The 25,768-nt window shown below is 34.2% G+C and overlaps 1 protein-coding gene across 3 annotated transcripts in view; it reads left to right on the top strand.

Moving 5' to 3' along the window:
• Nucleotides 1-25,768, top strand: part of SHOC1 (shortage in chiasmata 1) — an 86,694-nt gene that overhangs the window by 5,523 nt on the left and 55,403 nt on the right. For 2 of the 3 annotated variants that reach the window (XM_077912900.1, XM_077912899.1), the window contains exons 3-10: nucleotides 1,483-1,606; nucleotides 6,901-6,988; nucleotides 13,673-13,857; nucleotides 20,535-20,697; nucleotides 20,936-21,032; nucleotides 22,406-22,553; nucleotides 23,536-23,637; nucleotides 25,564-25,672. In XM_077912900.1, coding sequence (XP_077769026.1) covers nucleotides 1,483-1,606; nucleotides 6,901-6,988; nucleotides 13,673-13,857; nucleotides 20,535-20,697; nucleotides 20,936-21,032; nucleotides 22,406-22,553; nucleotides 23,536-23,637; nucleotides 25,564-25,672 — 1,016 coding nt within the window. Of the gene's footprint in view, nucleotides 1-1,482; nucleotides 1,607-6,900; nucleotides 6,989-13,672; nucleotides 13,858-20,534; nucleotides 20,698-20,935; nucleotides 21,033-22,405; nucleotides 22,554-23,535; nucleotides 23,638-25,563; nucleotides 25,673-25,768 lie in introns of those variants that run through there. The other variant, XM_077912901.1, reaches the window with a different exon arrangement.

Below are 25,768 nucleotides of genomic sequence, written 5' to 3'. Positions count from 1 at the left end.
CAGTATTAGATTAATTACAGGTAAGAGGAAGAGAATGGTTTGAATATTAAAGGAGTTATAAATGCCTTGGGAATATTTTGGTTAAATAGATTTTTAAAATATCTTCCCTGGGTGGCTCAGTGGTTGAGCATCTGCCTTTGGCTCAGGGCGTGATCCTGGAGACCCGGGATCAAGTCCCACATCGGGCTTCCTGCGTGGAGCCTGCTTCTCCCTCTGCCTGTGTCTCTGCCTCTCTCTCTGTGTGTGTCTCTCATGAATAAATAAATAAAATATTAAAAGAAATAAAATAAAATATCTTCTTTATAATCAAAGGTGAAGTAATAACTCTTATCATGCGTATCATTATATAATACAGTTTGTAGGAAAATTTTGATTAAAAAACAGTATAAAAAAACAGTATGGTTACAAGCCAATTATAAACAAAATTTTGTTAGATATAAAACTTAATTCTTATAACTACTTCATTTTTTTAGATAAAGTATTTTCTTAAAAAAGATTTTATTTATTTATTCATAGAGACACAGCTAGAGAGAGAGAGGCAGAGACACAGGTAGAGGGAGAAGCAGGCACCACGCAGGGAGCCCGATGCGGGACTCGATCCCTGGTCTCCAGGATCATGCCCTGGGCTGCAGGCGGCGCCAAACCGCTGCGCCACCAGGGCTGCCCTAGATAAAGTATTAATCAAACTTTTTTTCTCTTTTTGCTATGAATCTTTGGTCCTCATTTTATATAAATTACTTTAACTTTTCTTTATTTGTACAATTTATTCTTGGATAGTTAAGACCTCTTATTTAATATGTATATCACCTTCAGCAAACATAAACTAGCTTCCCAAGAAACTATCATTTGTCAAAATATATAGAATAACGAATTTTATGGGAAGTTGAGAGTCACTGAGGAAAAGCTTCATAGAGGAGATATTGCTTAAGATGGACCTTGAAAGATTAAATAGGATTTTTTTTCTTGATAAATAAGGTTTTGATAATCTGAGAAGAATAGCAGGGCATTTTTCAGAGGCACACCATAGATGATGAGCTTGAAGAAATAGTTCTATTTGTTGATTTTTGTTAAGTTAGAAAATTATTTGCTGGTTGTCACAAGTTTAATAATGCAAAGACATAGAAAACAAAATTAAGATAGCTGTATTATACTGTTAAGTGAAAAAAAGCATATTGCTAAATGGCATACTATATAAATGGTGTGATCTCACTTTCGTCAAACGCACACACACACACACACACACTTTAGCCTAGCCTAGAAAAAAAGCCGGTGGAAAATATGCCAAACTATTACCGATATTACTAGGGACCTTGACTTTCTCAGTTACATATTCTGTGTTATTTTATATTTTGTAATAAGCAGGTATTACCTTCAGATACAAATAATATAAATTTAAAAGAACAGAATTTTAATATTCTGAATATTGATAGTTAAAGCTGATGAATATATTAAAAGACTTTATAATCTTACTTTCTTACACAGACTGTAGTTAGAAAGAAGTTTCACAGAGATGCCTTACTGCTTCGAATCCCTTCATGTTTATATCAAGACGGAAATTATTATGGAGAAGTTATTGATGACAAGTTTAGGAGGCCATGGATGAGAGGTAAGTTTTATTTTTTATTTCTCAAAAAATGTATTTAATTTTATTTTTCAAATATTTATTTTTATTTTTTTGTATACTTTTTTATTGGAGTTCAGTTTGCCAACATATAGTACAACACCCAGTGCCCATCCCATCAAGCGTCCCCCTCCGTGCCCATCACCCAGTCACCCTGTCTCCCCACCCATCACCCCTTCCACCACCACTTGTTCGTTTCCCAGAGTTAGATGTCTCTCATATTCTGTCCCCTCTCTGATATTTCCCACTCATTTTCTCTCCTTTCCCCTTTAATCTCTTTTACTATTTTTTATATTCCCCATATGAGAGAGACCATATAATGTTTGTCCTTCCCCGATTGACTTACTTCACTCAGCAAAATACCCTCCAGTTCCATCCACGTTGAAGCAAATGGTGGGTATTTGTCGTCTCTAATGGCTGAGTGATACTCCATTGTATACATAGACCACATCTTCTTTATCCATCCATGTTTCGATGGACACCGAGGCTCCTTCCACAGTTTGGCTATTGTGGACATTGCTGCTATAAACATTGGGGTGTCCCGGCATTTCACTGCATGTGTATCTTTGGGGTAAATCCCCAGCAGTGCAATTGCTGGGTCATAGGGTAGCTCTATTTTTAACTCTTTGAGGAACCTCCACACAGTTTTCCAGAGTGGCTGCACCAGTTTACATTCCCACCAACAGTGCAAGAGGGTTCCCCTTTCTCCACATCCTCTCCAACATTTGTTGTTTCCTGTCTTGTTTATTTTCACCATTCTCACTGGTGCGAGGTGGCTTCTCATTGTGGTTTTGATTTGTATTTCCCTGATGGCCAGTGACGCAGAGCATTTTCTCATGTGCTTGTTGGCCATGTCTATGTCTTCTTTGGTGAAATTTCTGTTCATGTCTTTTGCCCATTTCATGATTGGATTGTTTGTTTCTTTGCTGTTGAGTTTAATAAGTTCTTTATAGATCTTGGATACTAGCCCTTTATCTGATATGTCATTTGCAAATATCTTCTCCCATTCTGTAGGTTGTCTTTTAGTTTTGTTGACTGTTTCTTTTGCTGTGCAGAAGCTTTTTAAAAGTGATGTCAGAGTAGCCTGGGTGGCTCAGCGGTTTAGTGCTGCCTTCGGTCCAGGGCGTGATCCTGGAGACCCGGGATCGAGTCCCATGTCAGGCTCCCTGCATGGAGCCTGCTTCTCCCTCTGCCTGTGTCTCTGCCTGCCTCTCTCTCTCTCTCTCTCTCTCTGTGTGTGTCTCTATGAATAAGTTAAAAAAAATTTTTTAAAGTGATGTCAGAGTTTAGCACAATAAATTATTAAGAAAGTGTGATTTTTTTCTTAATAAATTGTGTTGTGTTTATTCATATCAGAACTCTAAGAAGGTTACAAATTAATATTTTTATGACAGAATGTAGGTGACAAAGTAGGGAATTGGGAAGCTTTTATACTAGATATGAATAGAACAAATAAAATATATGTAGATGATGAAGTCTTAAAATATTCTAGCATTGTAAACATTTATGGTATTATAGGATCTTACTCAACTGTAGGAGAGCTACTTTAAAATGTTATGATACACTGCACATAAAACTATTTTTAAATGCGTATGTACAAAATATATGTTTTGCTCTTATCATGCTGGATTTAAGAAAGAAGTAGCTTCCGTAGAGGAGTCAAGTTAGTTAGCAACATTTATTTAGCACGTATTATGTACCATGCATGTTATAGGTGCTAAGGACAGTTACTAAAAAGACAGAAGTAGTTCCTTCCCTCAGTGGGTTTTCAGACTGAAAGAAGGATATAGCAATAAAACCATTAAATATAGAAGCTAATGTCTGGTATTAATAAATGTGTAGAAAAGACAGTAGGGTTGTGATACGAAATTTAGTAAGGAGCACTGATTCCTAAGATGCTTAGGGAAGGAGGTGGACATTTAAGTTAAGATCTGAATGAGGAGAAGGCAACAACCATAAAACAATATGGGGGTAAAGCCTTTTAAGCAAATGCAAAGTTTCTGACTCAGGAATAAACTTGATGAGTGTAAAGACCAGAAAATTAGGCCATCAGACAGATTAATGAAAACAGGATATCTAAGAGGTAGGCAGCTTCTGAAAGATATGAGGTACTGAATGCCATAATATGGAGTTTGTTTGTCTATATTATAGCTAATGTGACAAATCATTGGACAGTTTTTAGAGGGGGAGTGACATAACCTGATATATGCTTTGGAAAAATCATTCCGGTTGTCTGGGAGTATAGAAGGGGTGGGATTGGGAGACAAGAGTAGAGATGGTAAAATCAATCAGAAAGCTATGTATTGATTCAGAATCTAGATTGCTAAGTGAATCTACACTTTGCATAAAAGATGATAGTAGCTTGAATTAGGTTTATATTAATGGAGGCGTAAGGAGTGGTTGAATTGCGATTATTTTAGAGGTCCAGCCAACAGTGAGAGAGTTAAAAAACAGAACAATAAAGAATTTCTTCTAGGTTTTGGACCTGAGCAACTGGGTGGATGGCAGTGCTATTTTCTTTATTTATTTTTTTTTAAGATTTTATTTATTTATTCATGAGAGACAGAGGGAGAGAGAGAGGGGCAGAGACACAGGTAGAGGGAGAAGCAGGCTCCATGCAGGGAGCCCCACGTGGGACTTGATTCCAGGTCTCCAGGATCACACCCTGGGCCCAAGGTGGCGCTAAACCACTGAGCCACCCGGGCTGCCCTCAGTCCTATTTTCTAAGATAAGGAAAGACTCATGGAAAGCCAATTTGTGGCTAGAGTCAATAGCTCTGCTTTGGCCAAGTCAAAATGCTTATTTAGGCATCTGAATGAAGACATCAAGGAGGCAATTTACTATATAAATCTTGAGCACAACTGGAGTTTCAAATTGGAGTAATCATATATAGATTGCACATAAACTTATGGAAGTGGATGAAGTCACTAAGAGCATGAGTATGTATAGGGCAGAGAGCCTAGGACAGAGCCCTAGAACACTCCAGATAAGAAGACAAGTGAGACAGAAAAAACAGATGAGTGTAGTATTGTAGAATTCTAAAGAAAAAAGTGTTGCAAAGAAAAAATGGTCAAAAGCATTAGTCCCTGTTAAAATATCATGTAAGATGAGAATAGTGAGTTGACCATTAATTAGCTTGACTAAATGTAGGCCATTAATGACCTTGGTAGGAGACGTTTCACTGGAATATTTGGTATGGAGGCCTAATTGGAATCTGTTGAGCTAAAAAAAATGAGATGTCAGGTGTGAGATGGTGAATATAGACAACTCTTTTGAGAAATTTTGCTATGAAAATAGAAAATGAGGTACTAGCTGAAGAGAGAAATGCAATAAAAGTTTTCTTTTTTCAGATGTGTGATTTAAAAAAATGTGTGATAAGGAAAGAGAGTATAAAATGTTTGCCAGTGGAAATCATCTTGATATAAAGAGAGAAAACGATGATGTAGGAAAGAAAAAGGATAACAGTAAAAGGAGATAGTATCAAGAGCACAACTGGAGGCCTTGGTATAAATAAAAGCCAGAATATTTTTTCCATTACAATAGATAGGAAGGCAGGGTTTGTAGGTAATTAGGCCAGTGAAATGGTAAAATTGATGGTAGAAGATGAGGTAACTCTCTGTATCAATTTTCTATGTGAAGTCAAGGCCCTGGACTGAGAATGGGTAGGGGGAGGAGTATTGAAAATTTGAGAGGTGAAAGTGTTATATCATTGTCTTAAAGAATGAGAAAGCCAGGGGGCACCTGGGTGGCTCAGTCAAACATCAGACTCTTGATTTCAGCTCAGGTCATGATTTCAGGGTACTGGGATGGAGCCCTACACTCAGCACAGAGTCTGCTTCTCCCTCTGCACCTTCCCCTGCCTGTGTACTCTTTTTCTCTTCCTCAACGTAAGTAAATAAAATCTTTGGGGAAAAAAAAAAAAGGAGAAAGCCAGTTTGGTTGGGAAGGTGTACTATTATCATCTATCAATGTTTGGTGCCCATTTGAAATTTATGGTCATAATAATATGAAATTGGTTCATTCAGCATGACTGGATGATCTTTCTCCCCATAATTTTCAGCTGTTCTAGTGTATGTACACAAGTAGAGAGTCGGAGTTTTCCTAAGTTAGTGCAAGGGAAAGAGAGGCAAGGGAATCAAGTATCTTTGTAAGGGCATGATTATGGGACTGGCTATGGAAACTAAACTGTAAGAGAGAGAGAGGAAGGAAGGAAGGATGGACATGAGGGATGAATATCTTCATTTTACAATGAATATTGTAAAAATGGAATGAATCTTAATTAGGTTGGAAAAAAGATAAAGAATAGCTTTCATCAAACTCTTAGCTAAACTACAGAAGGAAAAATAAATAAACAGAAAGAAAAATGAGTTTATCATTTTGTCCTATTTCTTTTTCTCTTTTTAAAAACAATAATAGTATTAAGAGCCAAAATTTATTTTTAATATACAAGGCCCTGTTCTAAGCAATTTATATGTCTCATCACATTTAATCTTTGCAATACTAGAAAAAGGCCATTAGTATTATTTCTAATTTGTAGATAAGGAAACTGAGGTACAAAGGGGGTAAGAGGTTTACTCAAGATCAAACAATAAGTAGCAATACAAGTATTAAAATGTAGTCAGGGTGACTCCAGAACCTGTACTAATAACCATTAAACTAATGTATTTTTTTTCAATGACACACAGACTCAGATGTTAAGTGATTTGTTCAAGATTACAAAACTAGTAAGAAGTAACATCGGTGGTTGAATACATATCCTTTGACTCTTAGCTTCACTCAGTTGCTTCTTCTGATGTTAATATATGACATGATCTCTCTCTCTTAAGGAACCAAAGGTCTAACTTGAGAGAGAAACTATAGATAAATTTAAAAATGTGCTTTGTATGATTATGCACCAGAGTGAGTGCTCCTGATAATTATGGCCCTTAAAGGAAAATATATCAGAACAAGATGAAATGGTTAATAATAAAAGCTTTATCAGGAATAATATGAGCTGTTGAACAGGACTATCTAGATGGTAGTGCTGTATAAGCAAAAGAGAGGCTGTAAAAATGAGGATGATATGTTCAGGTAATATTGTTCTGACTATAGTTAAGGAGTTTTGACAAGGGTGAATTGTGATAATGAGAGATTATTTAAATATTTGGAATCTGGTATAATTTTGGGAAAAGTTACATTTGTGAGCAAATAAAGATAATGTAAAAGGTTCATGTTTGGCTTCCTGGTATTAAGTGCAAAAGAAAATTCTAGAAGCTAATGTTTACCATTCTTCTTTCTAGTTTCAGCTGTTTCAGTGTGGGGAATGACAGATACCTCAGTCTTGGATCAATGGAAAGCAAGTCTCTTTGTGGAGGAGTTTCTAGAGAAGTATGTGTCCTTAACCTCAATTTCCTCTTTACATTTAGGAGGGAAACAGTAAGTTCTCCAGACATCTAAAGAGAGAAGATCCTTTCCTTTGTATCCTCACAGATTTTATTCTTTAATTTTTTTTATTTTATTCTTTCAGCTGAAGAAAAAGCCCTAATCTGAATACAAAAAACAGGTTAATATAAGTGATTTATACCCTTTTTATTTTTCCCTCATTTATCACATATTAACTGTTCTCTATGCATTTGTGTTATAAAACACACACAGAAACAAAGCAAATATGTTATTATACTTCTTGTAGAATGTGTCTATAGGATACTTCATACTAAAATCAGTCTTTTTTCCTGAGTATAAGTGCAATTTCAAGGCTATTTGCTAACATACTTTGTCAGAAGATTATTATTAGTTCAGTCATTCACCAAATATTTATTATATACAATCCTGTATGCTGGATACAGGATACACAAATAAATAAGACACAGTCTCTACTCTCAAAGAACAGAAGAAAATAGGGAGTAGAGATTTGTAAATAAATAATTACAAGAAAATACAATGACAGAGATAGGAACACAGCATAATATAAGGAAGAATATCTAACCCAGTCTACATTGTTAATATAGATATAAATTAGAGATTTCAGTGCAAAGGTAATTTACTCTGTTGCTTCACTTTGTATAAAGAGTGTCGATGAGACCCAAGAAGGATTTAGGTATTATTCACATTTCCAGGTTTTAGTAATTTAAGCTGTCCTTAGTTGTGCTGGAAAGAAACAAATAACCAATTTAAATGTGTCCCAATTCAAAATACAAAGAAGCCTAATATACCATTTCCAACACCTAGGAATTTAAAGGTCAGGTTAGGAAGATAATATATAGACATAAAAAATTAACCATTTAAGAATTAAATGATAAGATGACTATAATAAAGTCTAATCACAAGGCATTAGGCCAACACAAAGTATTTATTGCGTAACTAAACTGAGCGATGAGGAAGCAGGAAGGCATACTGAAAAGAGTTCTGCTCCATTAATTAAAAAATGTGGATTTCAGGTCTTGATGTGAAATATCAAGTAGTATCTACTTGACAAGTAATTTTCTCTCTCTAACTTCACTCTATCAGTATAATGATACTGGATCAGTGTTCCTCAAACTTTAATGGGCATATGAATCACCTGATGATATTAAAAATGGAGATCCTGATTCAGTTGGCCTGTGTTGGGGCCTGAGATTATGTACTTTTTTTTTTTTTTTAATTAAGTAGTCTTCGTGACCAGCATGGAACCCAACACAGGGCTTGAGATCATAACCTGAGCTGAGATCAAGAGTTAGATGCTTAACTGGCTAAGCCAACCAGGCACCCCAGAATCTGCTCTTGCTGTGTGCTCCTAGATGTGCTGATACTGCTGGCCCAGGAACCTACCTAAATAAACAAGAAAAAAGATGATTTCTAAGATCTCTTTACCCCATGAATTAGATTGGTAGGACTGTGCATTTATAAGCAGGAAAGATCAGCTTTATCAAGAAGTAGGAATTGAGGGGCCCCTGGGTGGCTCAGTAAAAGGTTAAGCATCTGCCTTTGGCTCAGGTCATGATTCCAGGGTCCTGGGATTGAGCCCCGAGCCTGGGCTTCTTGCCCAGTGAGGAGTCTGCTTCTCCCTCTACCCCTCCCTCTGGTTTCTCTCTCTATGCATTTGTGTTGTGTTGTATCTCTCTCTCCCTCTCTTTCTCTCAAAAAAAATAAATAAAATATTTTTTTAAAAGGTAGAAATTGAACTTTTCAATCAAATTGGACATTGAAGGAGAAACTAGCTTGAAAGAAAATATTTTAGGCATAGGAAACAGCATGTCTGAAGGCATAGAGCAAGAATACGCAGTAAGTCCTCAAGAAGGCAATGAAAATAACTATTCTTATTTTTTAAAAGGCACCAGCAAAGGAAAAATAAACAAAAAAAACCTTCACCAGCATAGTTTAAAGACATGTTAAATTCCTAATAAATACATATTAGAATAAATATAGTACTCTTTTTAGCTTGATGGACAGGATAAAGAAGGGGTTGAGGCTATCAAACTATGGAGACAAGGGCAAAATGCAAAAACATCAGGGAGAACCATGCAATAAACTTCCTAGCTTCCAGGAGAGAGCACATAGCCAAGTAGAGTAAGAGGAAAACTGTGTAACAATATTCCCTATTCCTTGTCTTGTTGTATTCAGATGAATGCAACTGAATGCAGAAAATTGTACATATATTTATTTTCTGTACACCTTGTAACTATTATGTGAGGTGGATATTACTATCCCAATAGTAATATGAGAAATATGAGAAACTGAGACTCATTAAATAACTTGCCCACAATCAATAGTTGGAGCTCTTTAAAAACTCAAACCCCCCCCAAAAAAATACTCGAATCCTAGTCTGTCTGGCTTCAAACCCTATACTTACTCTATGTTTGGTTTATGTTTCAGATTTATTGAAATATGATTCGTAACCATATAATTCACCCATTTAAAATGTCCAATTCAGTGGTTTTTAGTTTATTGACAGAGTTGTGCAATTATCACCACAATCAATTTTAGTGCATTTTCATCAACACAAAAAGAAATCTTATACTTATTAACATCCACTCACCATTTTTTTCTCCTCCAGACAGGCAACTACCAGTCTACTTTCTGCTTCTCTAGATTTGCCTATTCTGGACATTTCATATAAATGGAATTGAATTAAAATCATACACCAGTTCTAGCATAGGGAGGGAGTGTAGTTTCCCCAAACAACAAGCAATGCTCTGACGTCGACTGGGTATCCTACAGTTAACCCAATTCTGACACTATCTACCCAGAGATACCATCAGATACCATCTGTTAAGGTCTCAGTCCTAGAAGACTGCCTCCCCTTTCACCCTACTTTAGAATCCACTTGCAAGCAGGTTATGACCCACCTGCTATAGATTGGAGGTTCCAGTAATAACTCCTTAGATTTGATCAATTTGCTAGACAGACTCACAGAATTCACAGAAATATTTTATTTACTGAATTGCCAGATGATTTTAAAAGTATATAACTCAGGAACAACCAGATGGAAGAGATACATAGGGCAAGGTATGGGAAAGAGGCATGGAGTTTCTATACCCTTTGTCTTCACACCACTCTCTCAGCATTTCCCTATGTTCACCAACCCAGAAGCTCTCTGAACCCCATCCCTTTGTGTTCTAATGAAGGCTTCATTACATGCACATGATTGATTCAGTCATAGGCCATTGACAGTTGATTCAGGCTCCAGCCTTTCTCTCCTCTCTGGAAGTCAGAGGAATGGGGCTGAAATTCCAGCCCTCTGATCACATGGTTGGTTCTCTGGGCAACAGAGAGGTTTTCCAAAAGTCACCTCATTAACATAACCAAATACACCTTTAGGAAATTCCAAGGGCTTTAGGAGTTCCTTGCCAGAAATTGGGATGAAGACCATATATATATTTCTTATTATAAAACACAACATGACGCTTACAATGTGAGATCCTTTTGACTGGTTTCTTTCACTTAGCATAATGTTTTCAAGGTTCAACTGTGTTATAGCATGTATCAACACTTTGGGTTTTTTTTTTTTATTTTTATTTATTTATGATAGTCACACAGAGAGAGAGAGAGAGAGGCAGAGACACAGGCAGAGGGAGAAGCAGGCTCCATGCACTGGGAGCCCGATGTGGGATTCGATCCTGGGTCTCCAGGATCGCGCCCTGGGCCAAAGGCAGGCACTAAACCGCTGTGCCACCCAGGGATCCCCACTTTGGGTTTTTTTAATGGCCAAATAATATTCCATTGTGTGGACATAGCATATTTTATTTATCCATTCATTAGTTGATGGACATTTAGGTTGTTTTCAGTTTTTGGCTAGTATGAGTAATGCTGCTATAAATATTTGTGGGTAAGTTTTTGTGCATACATATGATTTCATTTCTCTAGTAGTAGAATTACTAGATCATATTGGTAACTCAGTATTTAACTGTTTGAGGAATTGCCAAATTATTTTCTAAGAAGCTGTACCATCTTGCATTTCCACAGGCAGTGTATGAAGGTTATAATTTATTTACATCCTTGCCAACACTTGTTATTTTCTGTCTTTTTTATTATAGCCATCCTAATGGGTGGCTCATTATATGTCATTATAGTTTTGATTTGCATTTCCCTCCTGGCTAATGATGTTTAGCATCTTTTTATGTAATTATTGACTTTTAGTTTATATTCTTCAAGAAAATGTTTATTCAAATCCTTTGCCCATTTTCCAATTGGCTTATGTGTCCTTTTATAATTGAATTTTAAGAGTTTATTATATAGTCTAGATACAAGTCCCTTATTAGATACATGATTTACAAATATTTTCTTCTGTGGATTGTCTTTTCACTTAGTATCCTTTGAAGCACAATTTTTTTTGAAGCACAATTTTTAAAAAATTTTGGTGAATTCCAATTTATCTGTTTTTTCTTTTGTCACTTCAGCTTTTAGCATCATATCTAAGAGGCTTTGCCTAAGTCACGAGGATTTATTCCTCTATTTTCTTTTAAGAGTTTACCTGGAATTTTTTTTTTTAGACACAGATCATGAACTGTCTCTGTTATAACCTACTGAAAGTATCCCATTGCACATTGAATAAAATCTAAAGTTCTTACCAGTATTATAATGCCCAACATGATGTAGTCCCTGCCTACCTATCTAAATTTACTCTGTTTCAGTCACCCTGACCTTTCTGCTTTTCTTATACTATGCCAACCTTATTACTCCACTTTAGGCCTTTGTATAGCTCATTCCCTGCCATTATTCAGGTAGCTGTGGAATTATCAGCTCCTCAGCTGCCCATTCACTAACTACCCTCTAATAGACCTCTTACCAACAATCTGGTTCTTACTTGATGCCATAATATTTTATTTTATTCATAACAGTGTTTACCACCTGACATTATGTTATTTGTTTGTTTGTCTCTCATCCCATTAACAGGTTAGCTTCATGAGGGTAAGAATTTTATTTGGAGTTCTACTACTCCATTCTCAGTGCCTAAAATGGTATTAGCACACTGTGGATACTCAGTTAATATTTCTTTTAAGTTAAGGAATTAGTGAATTGGAGTGGATGAATTTACCCAAATAGAATGATATGGAAAGAAAGCAAACATCATTTAGATTAGAAGCTGGTGAAATATCAGTATCTACAGTGTAGGCAGAGGAGGAGATGTCAGTGAACAAAGAACAGATGATATTGGACATGGAGGTAGGAAATCCAGGAAATAACTTTTCTTTATAGAACATTTATATCTAAGAGGAGAGAACTGACTGGATTTTCTTAAAAATGTAGTATCAATGATTATTACAAATTACTGATCCTATTAGTAGCATTTAAAACAAAAAAAAAGATAATTGCAATCTAAATGCTACAATTTAAAAGTCTATAAATATTCACACAGGAATCAATGGTCTTATGAATAATATGGACCTGGGTGAGCTTGTTCCTTATATTGTGTTAAAGAGTAAAGGAGAAATTTAGAGATTTTTTTCTATCAGTAATTTGAAGATACAACATACTTTTCTCCAGTTACATTGGGGAATTGCATTGATTTTGGTTCTTTCAGTCTGTGTAGGGAATTATTGAGGCTAAAATATTCTAGGATATCAGGAGGAAAAAGGCATACTAGAATGTGTAGTTAAATTGCAAGTAATATATTTATTTGTTAGAAAATTCATTTAAAAGTGCAGATATACCTGGATGAATCAGGAAACAGGCAAGGAATGGGCAAGGTCAAGGGAGCCAAAAAATTGCCCATGATCAGCAACACCAGGATGTTGTTAACACTAAGCTTGAAGGAGCAAGGGGACTGAGCAGTAATCAATTCAGTAAGAACTGTGGCTAGCTGTAGGAAAGGGGCTATCTGACATGAGATGTAATTGTTGGTACAAGAATGCAGCCACTTCCAAATTGTGGCCCAGGAGAAAAGGATTTGGGAACAATAATATCCCAACTTGTCTCTCTTCCCACCTTTGATCTCCTGCCAATGCTTCCTATTGGCTGAACCCAACCAGAAGCAGAGAGCAGGGGAGCTTAGTTCAGGCATGAAGATGACGTTCCCAGGTTGAAGAACAGAATATAAAAGGTTGGATAATGATGTGGAAAAGCAAACATTGAAAATCCAACATAAGGAAAACTTGACAATGCATGGCAAAGTCTAAAAATCTGTATACCTTTAACCTCTTCATTTCTGTTTTTAGGAAACATATTTTGAGAAAACAGGCAAAGGCACAAAGATATCCCTTGCAGTATAATGGCAAGCAATTACAACAAATTTAAATTGCCAACAATAGGGAACTGTTTGAGTGAATTATGGCTTAGCGATACAGTGGGATCTTGTTCATCCATCAAAAATGAAGTGAATGTACATTGATTAACATATAAATGTACTCATGTTTTATTGTTTACCAGAAATGGCAGGTTTTATAATACTATGTACATGAATCCATTTTTGTTTTTAAAATATCCAAAACTAATTGAGAAAGTGCATATTTTTTTAATTTGTCTCAAGTGTTGGGGCTAACTTTTCTCTGTATCTGTTGGAATATTGTAATTTTTCTACAATGAACATATACTATTTGTTAATAAAGATATTTTAAAATGGGACATCATATAATCAGTAATTTTATAATGTCATAGAAAAACAGTTACAGGAATGATGACCGAGATTGACTATGGGTTTGAGGAAATTGTTCCAAGTTCAAACCCAAACTCTCCAATCGAAATAGAGGAAGCCAGTTTATATACTGATACAGACTATAATGAAGTCTTTACACCTATTGGCGGTTTAGAAAAATGTTCAACACTTCAAACACAGAACAAAGGTGAGACATTTGTTATTTCTATTGTTATAAAACATTTCTTACTAACATACAGATTTTCATTTTGATGAGTGTTTTTGTTTTATTGGATTTTTAATTTTTCTATTTTTTAAGGGTATCCACCTGCAAAATTATAATTCTAAGCTTTGCCACATTAGGAAAATATTTTTGTGTGTGTGAATTTGATTGTTTTTGGAGTTTCTGTGTCCTGGACATCAAAATAGCCTCAGATATTTGATCATATTGTGCTCACACCATATTATTATAACCAGATCTGATGACAGCAATCTGTTATAACATTAAAATAGTAGATTATTAAATGATGGCTGTATTTTATTTTCTAAAATATGCTCAAGATTTTCAGTCTCATCTAATATGAAACCATAATTCAAAGTAGAGATGCATTAGTTGCAGTATTAGATCAGGAAATTTACTTCGTTTTCACAAGTTTACCATAATTAATAATTAAAGTACATTTTATCCAAACTATATTCCAAATTTTCATCTTCCTTGAGGGTGCTAAATTCTTCCACTAGTGTAAAACTTGCGAGAACTACCTTTAAGACTTAAAGTTTAAGATATGCTATAGCGTGAGCTACAATAAATTAATAGATGATATATATAATAACGGTTCTTTTACTGCTGTTTTTTGTAAATACATAAGTTGTGTATAAAATTTTTACTGTTGGCAAATAGGTATGTGATGATTTAGTTAGATCCCTGTTAGTTACAGATGAAAGAGTGTGAGAGATTTGCATTCAAGACTAAACTTGAGGGGCACCCAGGTAGCTCAGTTGGTTGAGCATCCAACTCTTGATCTTGAGGTTGTGGGATGGAGCCCTAGGTCTGGCTCTGTGCTCAACAGGGAGTTTGCTTCTCTCCCTCTTCCTCTTCCTCTTCCCTTGCTCCCCTCCTCCCCCAGCTCCCTCCCACTCATTCATGCACACAGTCTCTCTCTCTCTCTCCAAATTAACAAAATCTTTCAAAAAGAATAAAGACTAAACTTTAGAACATGATATTTTAGGAATAATCTGAATTTGGAGTCAAAAGATTTTATCATAGTCTAAATCTCCACTTTAAAAGTGGTGTAATTTGAAGACAGCTATTAAAAATTTTATGGTTTTGGGGACGCCTGGGTGGCTCAGCAGTTGAGTGTCTGCCTTCGGCTCAGGGCATGATCCCAGAATTGTGGGATGGAGTCCCACATTGGGCTCCCTGCAGTGAGCCTCCTTCTCCTTCTGTCTGTGTCTCTACCTCTCTCTCAGTGTCTCGCATGAATAAATAAAATCTTTAAAAAAATTGTATGGTTTTCAAATTTCTTCTATAATATCTTTTAACTTATTCTAATTTCTTATAAAAATGTTTGTGGGGATCAACTAGTATATTTGTACACGTAATGAGATAGTTTGTAAAAAACATGACAGATATCAAACATAGCTATTATTATTAATGTGGAAAACTAGAAACCATTATTAGTAAACTTTATGATATCTGTCATGAACCAGAGTCAGAAACTTCCTAAACTACTATTCAGTGAATGAAAATATGCTTGGGTTTCCAAATACATATAAATTATCCATATCCTATATTGCCTTAGGGGTCCTGTGTCATTAGACATCATTTTATAAATTTAGATTTGCCAATTTCGTTTATTATCTTTGCAGCTATATTGATTGCTGCCAGATTTATAGATATTTTGGTCTCAATGTTTAAATCAAAAGGAATGCATTATGTTTTGAAATTCAACTGATACTGTAAATTTTGTCTTAAATGTAGTTAATTACCAAATTATACGTTAATGTCAAAACGTTTCTTTAAGACAAAAACAGTGGGTAATTTTCTTTTATTGGTTTGTTGATATATACTAATATTCCTACAACACTCACATATTATTTGTTAATAAATGTAATTATTTTATGAATATCATTTCAGATGTCCTAGCAATATATAAGCAAATGCAAATGTAGCTTTATTTTAAATTTAATTTTATTTTTATTATTTTTTTAAAGATTTCCTTATTTATTTAACAGAGAGATTGAGAGAGAAAGAGGAGAGGGGCAGAGAGAATCAGGCAGATTCTGGGTTTAGCGTGGAGCCTGTTGCAAGGCTCAATCCCACCACCCTGAGATCATAACTTAAGCTGAAACCAAGAATCAGATCCTTAACTGACTGCACCACCCAGGCATCTCTATTTTTGATTAAAAAAAATTGTACATGCAGACAGTTTAGAGAATCAAATAGTTACTCAAAATTTGTAATAAAAAGCAGCAGTCCTCTGACTTCATCAACTACCCACATGTTTTTTTCCTTTTTTTAAAATGTCATTAAAGTGTAGAATGTGATAATTTAATATATATATATATATATACATCATAAAAGATTCCCATCATTGAATTAACACATCCATCACTTCACATATTTACTTTCTTTTTTTTTTTTTTTTTTTGGTAAGAACACTTAAGTTCTATTTTCTTTTTTTTTATTTATTTTTTTTGTTTTGTTTTGTTTTTTAATTTTTTTTTAAGTTCTATTTTCTTAGCAAATTTCAGTTATACACTGCATAGTATCAACTATAGTTACTGTTTTATACATCAGATCCTCACACTTTATTCATCTTATAACTAGAAGTTTGTACTGTTTTACTAACCTTTCCTATTTCCCCACAGCCGAGTCCCAGGCCTTGGCAACCACAATTCTACTCTGTTTTCATGAGTTCTACTTTTCTTTTTTATTCCACATACAAGTGATATCATGCAGTATTTGCTATTCTCTGCCTGGCTTATTCCACTTAGCAAAATATCCTCCATGTTCATCCATAATGCAAATTTCAGGATTTCCTTCTTTTTTAAGATTGAACAGTATTTTCTTAAATCTGTGTGTATAAAACACATTTTAAAGAAAACAATATTTTCTTTATCAGTTGTTTTCTTTAAAACACATTTTCTTTATCCACTTATCTGTGGACAGACACTCATATGGTTTCCACACCTTAGCTGTGGAATAATGCTGCAGTGGGAGTACAGATACCTCTAAGACAGTGATTTTGTTGCCCATCTGTGTCTTCCTTTACAACATTTATCTTTTTTTTTTTTTGTTTTTGTCTTATTGTGCTGACTAGGCCCTCCAGGACATTGTTTAATAGAAACAGTGATGTTACCATCCTCATCTCGTTCTTGACAGTAAAGGAAATACTTTAAAGTTTCATCATTAAAAATGATGTAAATATCATTTCAGTGGTGAATCATTTACAATGCCTATGTCAGTTTCAATGGTTAAATGTTGGAAGAATTTACTTTATTGGGTTGAAGAAGCTCTTTCTGTATTGAGTTTGCTAAGAGTTTTTGATCATGAAAGAGGACTGAATTTTATTAATGTTTCCTACATCTGTTAAGATAGCTACATCCTAAATATGAAGAATGTCCCTTATTAAAAACTTCCAAACCTTTAATCTAAACATAAATCGTTTTTCTATTGGGATCATATTGTGTCTGCATTATATTATTTTTAATTGTTAACATTATCTTGAGAACATTTCACAATGCACTTGTCTTCAAAAGCATTCTTTGTTCTTTTAATGACTGCAGTTCTAAATCTTATGTATCATACATTCCCCAATTTGAGAAGACTAATGTTGTTTTTAATTTCAAATATGTACATAAATGTATGCTTCCATTTCCAATTCTTTCTGTAGAGTAAATTCATGGAAATGGAATTATTTAATATAAGTATTTTTTAAACTATACATTCACTAGCATGATATGAGAATATCCTATTCATACTAGCCTTATCATCATTGGGTATATTTACTACTGATATTGTGTTAATACATTTTAATCAATGTGATGGGCAGAATTATATTTTACTTGGATTTAAAAAATTATTTGTTTGGGGTACCTAGGTGGCTCAGTAGGTTGAGAGCGCAATTCTTGATTTTCGCTAGGGTCATGATCTCAGAGTCCTGAGACCAAGCCCCGCATGGGGCTCCATGCTAGACAGGGAGTCTGCAAGATTCTCTCCCACTCCTCTCCCTCTGCCGCTCCCCCTACTTGAGCTCATATGCACCCACACACTCACTGTCTCATTCTCTCTCTAAATAATAAATAAATAAAATCTACAAAAATTTTTCATTTTACTGGACATTTGCATATTTTTATTTTGTGAAATGATTTGCTTATCTATTTTTCTCTTCTTACATTTTATCTGTATATGTCAAAGATATATTTAATGTATATTTAATTTAAAACTAACCAGGCTATCAATGTTTTCCTTTAAGGTTTCTTTCATTGCTTTTTTACTTAGAAAATTCTTCCTAAAATTAGAAAAATATGTATTCATGTTTTCTTTAAGATTTTCCTTAAGATTTTGGTATCATTTATGGCATAGTCTTTCCTTTCTTTACTGATTAGATATGCCACTTACAAAATATGCTAAATCCTTGCCCACATTAGAGTGTTTCTGGATATTATGTTCTATTAATTTGTCTATTATTGTACCATACAGTTTTAACTATTTAATATATAATAATAACATGTATTAATATCTTATTTTTTGTTATTAAATTTTTTTCCTACTCTCATGTATTCTTCTAGATTTACTTTCAGTAAATCAGTTTTTTAATTTCCAAAAGAGATCTCTTGAGAAATTGTAATGCCATTGAAATTTTTTACTTTTTTTTTTTACCATTAGTCTTACTAACCAGGAAAATGATTTATCTTGCCTTTTATTCAATTTTTTAAATGGTCCTCATTAAACTTTTATAGTTTCTTTCATATACTTTCTGCACATGTTTGTTATGTTGATTTCTTGATGTTTGTATACTTGTCATCATTATCAATGAATTTTCCATTAATTGGGGGGAGGGTTATATACGTTTGAAAACCGGAGATTTTCTAATTTATTTTTAAACAGGCACCTAGTGAACTCCTTTATTTGTTTTCATTTAGTAATCTTGGGTTTTCTAGGTAGATAAAGGAATCTTCTGCAAGAATAAACTTGTCTGTCCTGTCAAGTAGATCTCTACTGTTTCTTTTCATAGTTAACTAGCAAAATATTTGCTTCTTTGTAACAATTCAACACTTCTTTACAATAGAGGAAAACAGTATCCTCATATCTGTATAGAAGAGCTATAATAAAGTAAGGACTCCAGGAAGTGTTGTATAACCTTAAGAATATACGGAAGTAGCACCCTTCGTAAAACAACTTTTGTGTGGTTACAAAGAACATTGGTTGTAGTGTGTTGCTGCCCTCAAGTGGCTCTATCAAAAATGGATGGTTGGAAAATAAGACCTCATAACTGGTAGATGTTTCTTTCCATAGACTTGCAGAAATAGTAGGATGAGCCTACTCATCTAGAAAGAGAAAATGGCTAGAGGACCTGTTGGAGATATAAACAAATGCTGTTTGGATTTTTACTACTAATACGACTTCAGTAATCAGAATGGATATACAAATGAACTATGTTTAATTGTCAAACATACGCCCTGTTTAGATACGGAATTGATTGGCTAGCTCTCTTTGGTATATAAAAGAACTATGCCAAATTTGTTATGGGAAGCTCTTGGGCATGAAATTATCAGAAACTTGGCAGGTTCAGATAAGTAATCTCTTAAGAGGCTAGTTTATGGAACAAATTCTCTTTTGGCACTTCAAGGTAACACCAGGCAAAGGGATGTTTCCTGGCTGCCTGCTTAACACCACATATTTATTAGACACATGCATGCCAATGATGTAGTTGGTCATGGGAGTCATCACTCCATGCTATTCCTTGCTCATGACATTTTAAATTTACTTAACTGAAAGGTTACTACCCAGAACAAGAGATTGTTGCTCCTGCTTCCTTGTAGCTTTGGCTTTGGAGAGTTTGGCTTTCTGAATAGCTCTTCATCTAAACTTATATTTTCCCTTTCTTCCTTCCACTCAGGAGCTTATAGTAGAATGGGAACAGGTTTTACATTCCTTCCTTTGGCTCAGAAAGTGTTAAAGCACTGACGTAGTTGGCTAAGATTCTAAAGTAACCTGAACATAATAGGGTGGAGATCGACGGGAGAAATTTATTCCAGTAATTAACTGTTAGCATTAGTGTTTCCTAATATATGATGTATCACACTTGTCAAGTACTTTGCCATATTACTTTCATTATAATCAACTTGCCAATGAAAATTTTATTTCTATTTTATACCAGAAACAATTTTTTAAATCATTACAGTGATAGAATCTGAATTGATCTCATTTGTAGGTTTTGTAGACCATCTCCTTTCCCTACATCTCTGAACCTCTAGGGATGAATTCAAGACTTTAAGAGGTAAAATGATGCAGAGAAAAGACTAGGTTCCACAAAAGTCAAATGCTTTTATTTCTTTACAACTCTGATTAGGCTACCCCTGGTTATTTTGGAGGATATGGCTGCAAGATATTTTCCACCAATTATTAATCTTTGTTGAAAAGAAAAGCCATTACAACTCTTTCAGGATGTTTGGTTACTAGTCAGTGTACTAAGTAATGCTAAAATTTACTGAGCTTTTGCCTATATGCCAAACCTATGCTGCATGCTTTATATGCACAATACAATAAAGAATTAAAGAATTTAAAGGATGTTTAAATGGCTAATTGCAGTAACTAACTAAATCCCTTTGTGTAACTTTTAGATTTTTTCTTATTCCTTTACATTTCTTTTTTTTCAGATTTATATATTGATGAAGAAATACTTTTTGTAAATAACTTGATGACATATAAAAGTCAGCTACCAACTGTGCATACTCTGTTGAGTAGGCTAAAACCATTTTTGATAAAGGACCCCATTTTAGATTTCAAAGAACAGATCTTCACAGAAGCTAATTTCTTCAGGTACTTAATTGTCTGATGCAAATATTTTTAAGGGAGAAAATATCTTTGTATGCTCACAAGTCTAGATGTTATCAATAATAATATTTATCATTTATCTCAATTCCAGGTTTTTCTCTTTTTTTTTCAATTCCAGTTTTAATCATTGTGTTAAATTATTATTTAATTTGGTTGGCTACATTTAGTATGTACCTTGCTTTTTTTCAGTAGACACTAATTTAATGTTTTATTTTTTGTTAAGGGAACATTTCTCATTTCAAGGAGATTTGAAAAGTCTTGTGAAAGAAGATTTTTACATGCATAAAGAGAACTTTTGTCAGGAAAAGCTAGAAGATACAGTAGGTTTAAATGAAACTGTAATACTTGCTTTCAGTAATGTTTTTATAAAAGTTGGTAAAGCACACTTTTATAAATTTCAGTAATATGCATTGACTATCTACTATTGTCAAGTTAAAAAAGACTTGGTAATAGGTTAAATATACCAGTAACGGAGTCAAATTTACTTTAAGATAGTGGTTCTAAACTGTGGTTGCACATTGGAATTACTTGGAGAGTTTTAATAAAATCCTGGAGCCTGGGTCCTACTCAGATGTATTTTGGTTGATATTGTGCAGCCGAGGTATAGTGAATTTAAAAATATTTCTTAGTGATTTTAATAAATCTACCTGGTATAGAACATTAAGTGGTCATATTCTAATTAAAAAATTGGAAACCAGAGCTAGAAATGTTGATTTTTGATTTGTGAGTTACACACAAAACAGCACTATGTCAGAGAAGTTTCTCATTGAAGTAGTAAGAATAAAGATGGTCTGAGACTTCATTTTAGGTGCTGCCTGTGGTTAATAAGGAAGATAGCATCATTACATATTAAAGATCAAATTCCTCAAAGGCATCCCTTCTTTTTTAGCATACAGTTCCGATAGACACAAAATTGTTACTATGATATTATTATGTAAAGAATTTTAGCAGTTGAGAGTGCAAAGAATTTTTTACAATTTAACAAACTCGGAAAACTAGGCCCATAAAAATTCAATGCATTTATAAATTACTTTAAACATTTTTTTGAAACAACTGAAAATGTTTCATATTTGGGGCTTTTCTTAAGACATTCAAAGAATATAGATAGAAATGTAAATATAGATACAGATACAGATGTCATAAGGCATTTAAAGGGTTTCCTTACAATTAAAAATGTTAATATACATGGTGAAAATATTAATTTACCTATTAGCTTCTTTTCTAGTCCCCCCCATCCCTCACCTATTAGCTCTGAGAATTGTGCACATAGAATCCCGTTCTGTAGGAATGAAAAAGAAGTGTATTTAATGACATGTAGCAAAGATCCATTCCATTTCATCTACCCTTTTAACTTCTCTCCATTCACTATTTCTCATCTACTACAGTGATTATTTTTAATTCAGAAGTTTAGAAATTTGTTATTAGGCCAAAAGAAGATATTTCTGCATCTAGAATACTGTAAATCACTAGTATAATCAGTGGCCATAAAAGACATTACTCAGAACATTGCTTGTAGTATATTTTTGGCTACTATACCTCTATTTTTTAAAAAAATGTTTTAATAACATTAAAATTTTTGAATATTTAGTCTAAAATTTGATACACCAATTAAACAAATTATATCTGTTTGTGAGTCCAGAAATACTTACCTGGAAAAGCTCCCTAAAAGCTTGTTTTACTTATACTATTTCAGCCATCAATTTTGTCTGAGTGTGAATTCTTAATATCTACAAGCTCCAAACAAGAAGCTGATATTCCATCACTCTCCGAACTGAAGGAATCATTAAACTTAGTTCCAGAAATAATAAATTATGCAGATGAAAATGAACTTTTCAAAAGAGGTGAGAATAAATTTAAAAATCTATTACTTGTAAAAACTATTTAATATTGTTTGTTATAAAAGTACTTGACTAAACTGTTTTCTGTTTAAAAAACCTCCAGATTTTTATTTATTTATTTTGAACTCCCAGATTTTTAAAAAGTGTTCTGCAGGTAAATCTTAGAATTATTGTTGGTGAGACTCTTTTCTCATTGTCTTTCTCTTTATACATTTGCAAACTTAAAACATCTCTCAAATTAACCATTTCAATATAATTATACAAGTAAATCTAAATCACCTATGACTATACTAATTTTTTAAAGTTGTTTTCTAATAAACAATGACAAAGTACTAACAACTTCTATGCTGACTTTAGTTAGATATGGAGAAGCTCAGAGTAAGGTCGTGATTCATGGAATCAGGTAACTGGGAGAATCATAACCTAAAATGTAGATTTTTTTTATCCCAGTTAGACTTAGTCAATATTGTTGAATTTTTCTGATGACAATTTAAGCCCAGATATTTAACTACTCTTTTATAAATTCCAATTGAAATCATTAAAGATATATAATATTAGGGAGGAGTGAAGGGAGATTTATGATATCCATTGAGAACAGGGATGCTTCCCATTACTAGACCACAGACTTGAAGGAATTCTTACAGATAAGACTAGATCAAGTATCAGCCTACAAATCAAAGCAAGGGAATGAAAAATCAACCTGAGTAAGTTAATCAAATTCATACCAGAACTTGAAAATTTAGCAGGGCTTAAAACTGCAGGGTGGCCCATTGGCTTATTAGCAGGACATAAATCCATGAGTGCTAACGTAAAGGACAAGTGACTTTACTGACTGACTGTTGGGTTCCACTCCCAGCCTTCAGTTGGTTCTGATAGTATACTAAGTAAAACGGTGTCATTGCCACAGAGGAACAAACAACATTACAAAAAAACCTGATGTGGTAGTACTTATGCTGATAGTAGTCTTTCTTACTTTTCTTTTCAGATCTTACTGCCAAGCATGGAAGTGACATTGAGGATATAAAATGCAGCTCCACAGAAATTTTGGCCATTCAAAGCCATTGTGAACCAGAGTATAGTGAACCAGGTAGAAATTTTGGATGAATCATTGAGTTTATCAGCGGTTAGCTATATGTGATATAAAAGTATAATACACTCACATGTAAGGTCTACTATGAGACAGTTTTCATGTTTAAAATTTTATTATTGCAATCCAAGTTGTCATTTTTTCTCTTATCTGTCCATTTGCATTTGTTACTATCATTAACCGATTATCCTTCTAACATCAAAACTGCATAAGATACAGAGTTACAAAGACTGAGGAAGAAGAACAGAGGAAATAGCATTAATATTTAAATCAGAAATCTTATTATAGTTCATTAAATAAAATTTTATATTTTACCTCATTATTAGTAATCTTGCTGACCTTTGTGCTTTTGTAAATTTAACTTTTTAATCAATTAAAACAATCCTGGGCAGCCCGGGGGGGGCTCAGTGGTTTAGCGCCACCTTCAGCCCAGGGCCTGATCCTGGGCACCCAGGATTGAGTCCCACATCAGGCTCCCTGCATGGAGCCTGCTTCTCCCTCTGCCTGTGTCTCTGCCTCTCTCTCTGTGTGTGTGTCTCATGAATAAATAAATAAAATCTTTAAAAAATTTAAAACAATCCTATCATTATTGTTACTATTATTATCATACCAGATTTGGACTCTGAATCATCTTTTGTTCCACTGTAATATCAAGTTGTGTTGCTTCTTAACTATGTTGATGAGGGGCACCTGGGTGGTTCAGTTGATTAAGCATCTGCCTTTGGCTTAGGTCATGATCCCAGGAGCCTGGGCTCAAGCCCTGCATCGGGCTCCCTGGTCTGCTTCTCCCTCTCCCTCTGCCCTTCCCTCTGCTCATGTACTCTCTTTCTCTCTCTCTCTCTCTCTCTCATAAATAAATAAAATATTTTAAAAATTGAGTAGCTATTTTGATGATACTATTATTTAGTTACATTTATTTTATTTATTTATTTATTTATTTATTTATTTATTTATTTATTTATTTATTTATTTATTTTAGCGGGGGTGGAGGGAGGTAGGCAGAGGTAGGGGAAGAGAGAGAATCTTACACAGGCTCTATGCCCAGTGTGGAGCCTAATATTACAACCCTGAGATCATGATGTGAGCCAAAATCAAGTCAGATACTTAACTGACTGAGCCACCCAGGTGCTCCTGTAGTTACATTTATAATTAAATCATATTAATCATCTATTTGGAAGTTTACTGCTTTATTTATGAAAGTGTTAGAAACACACTGACTGCTTATGAAAAAATGAGTTTCAGTTTCTGAAGCCCACCCCATAAATATGTAATTCTGTGCTGGGCCACCCAGACTCCAGACTTATTAAGGCAAAGAATTAGTCTCCATTAATACTATTTACTTAACATCACCAATATTTAGTATGAAGACAAAAATAGTACTGTCTGCTAAGTACTGACAACTTAAGTTGTCAGAATTGAAAGCATAATTATACATAAGACTCTTAGAATTTCTCTCATACAGTAAACTCAATAAAGTTTAGTTGTCAGTGTATTTTTTAAATCACTACTATCACTGTTGAGACAGCATGTGATATACGTGTAATTTCTTATAGATGGAAATTTAAAACTATTATTTTGTATTTCAAGTAGCCCAAATGTCTTTTTATTAAAACTTTGTGTTGGGGATGCCTGGGTGGCTCAGCGGTTAAGCACCTGCGTTTGGTCCAGGGTGTGTTCCTGGAGTCCAGGGATCGAGTCCCACGTCGGGCTCCCTGCAGGGGGCCTGTTTCTCCCTGTGCCTGTGTCTCTGCCTCTCTCTCTGTGTCTCTCATGAATAAATAAATAAAAATCTTTAAAAAAATAAGTAAAATAAAACTTTGTGTTGTAGCAGAATGATCAATATAATAGTCACTTACAAAGAGTTCTAAACTAAATTTTATTCAATGTTTATGTAATTAATTATTTTTTAAACTTTTTGTATTCTAGTGGAGTTAGAAATGCCATTAACTCATCTACATCTAACAAACCAACCTTCTTCCGTGACTTCATTATGTACAAGACTTCAGACGTTTCCATTTTCTCCTGTTTGTAAAATGTAAGTAAAGATTATAGCTAGAACTCAAATTACAATTCAAAATAACCAGTCTTGGGCAGCCTGGGTGGTTCAGCGGTTTAGTGCTACCTTCAGCGC

This window comes from Canis aureus, chromosome 10 (assembly GCF_053574225.1).
Source record: "Canis aureus isolate CA01 chromosome 10, VMU_Caureus_v.1.0, whole genome shotgun sequence".
Taxonomy (NCBI): domain Eukaryota; kingdom Metazoa; phylum Chordata; class Mammalia; order Carnivora; family Canidae; genus Canis; species Canis aureus.
Note: the sequence above shows the minus strand (reverse complement) of the source record. Positions and strands in the feature narration are given on the sequence as shown.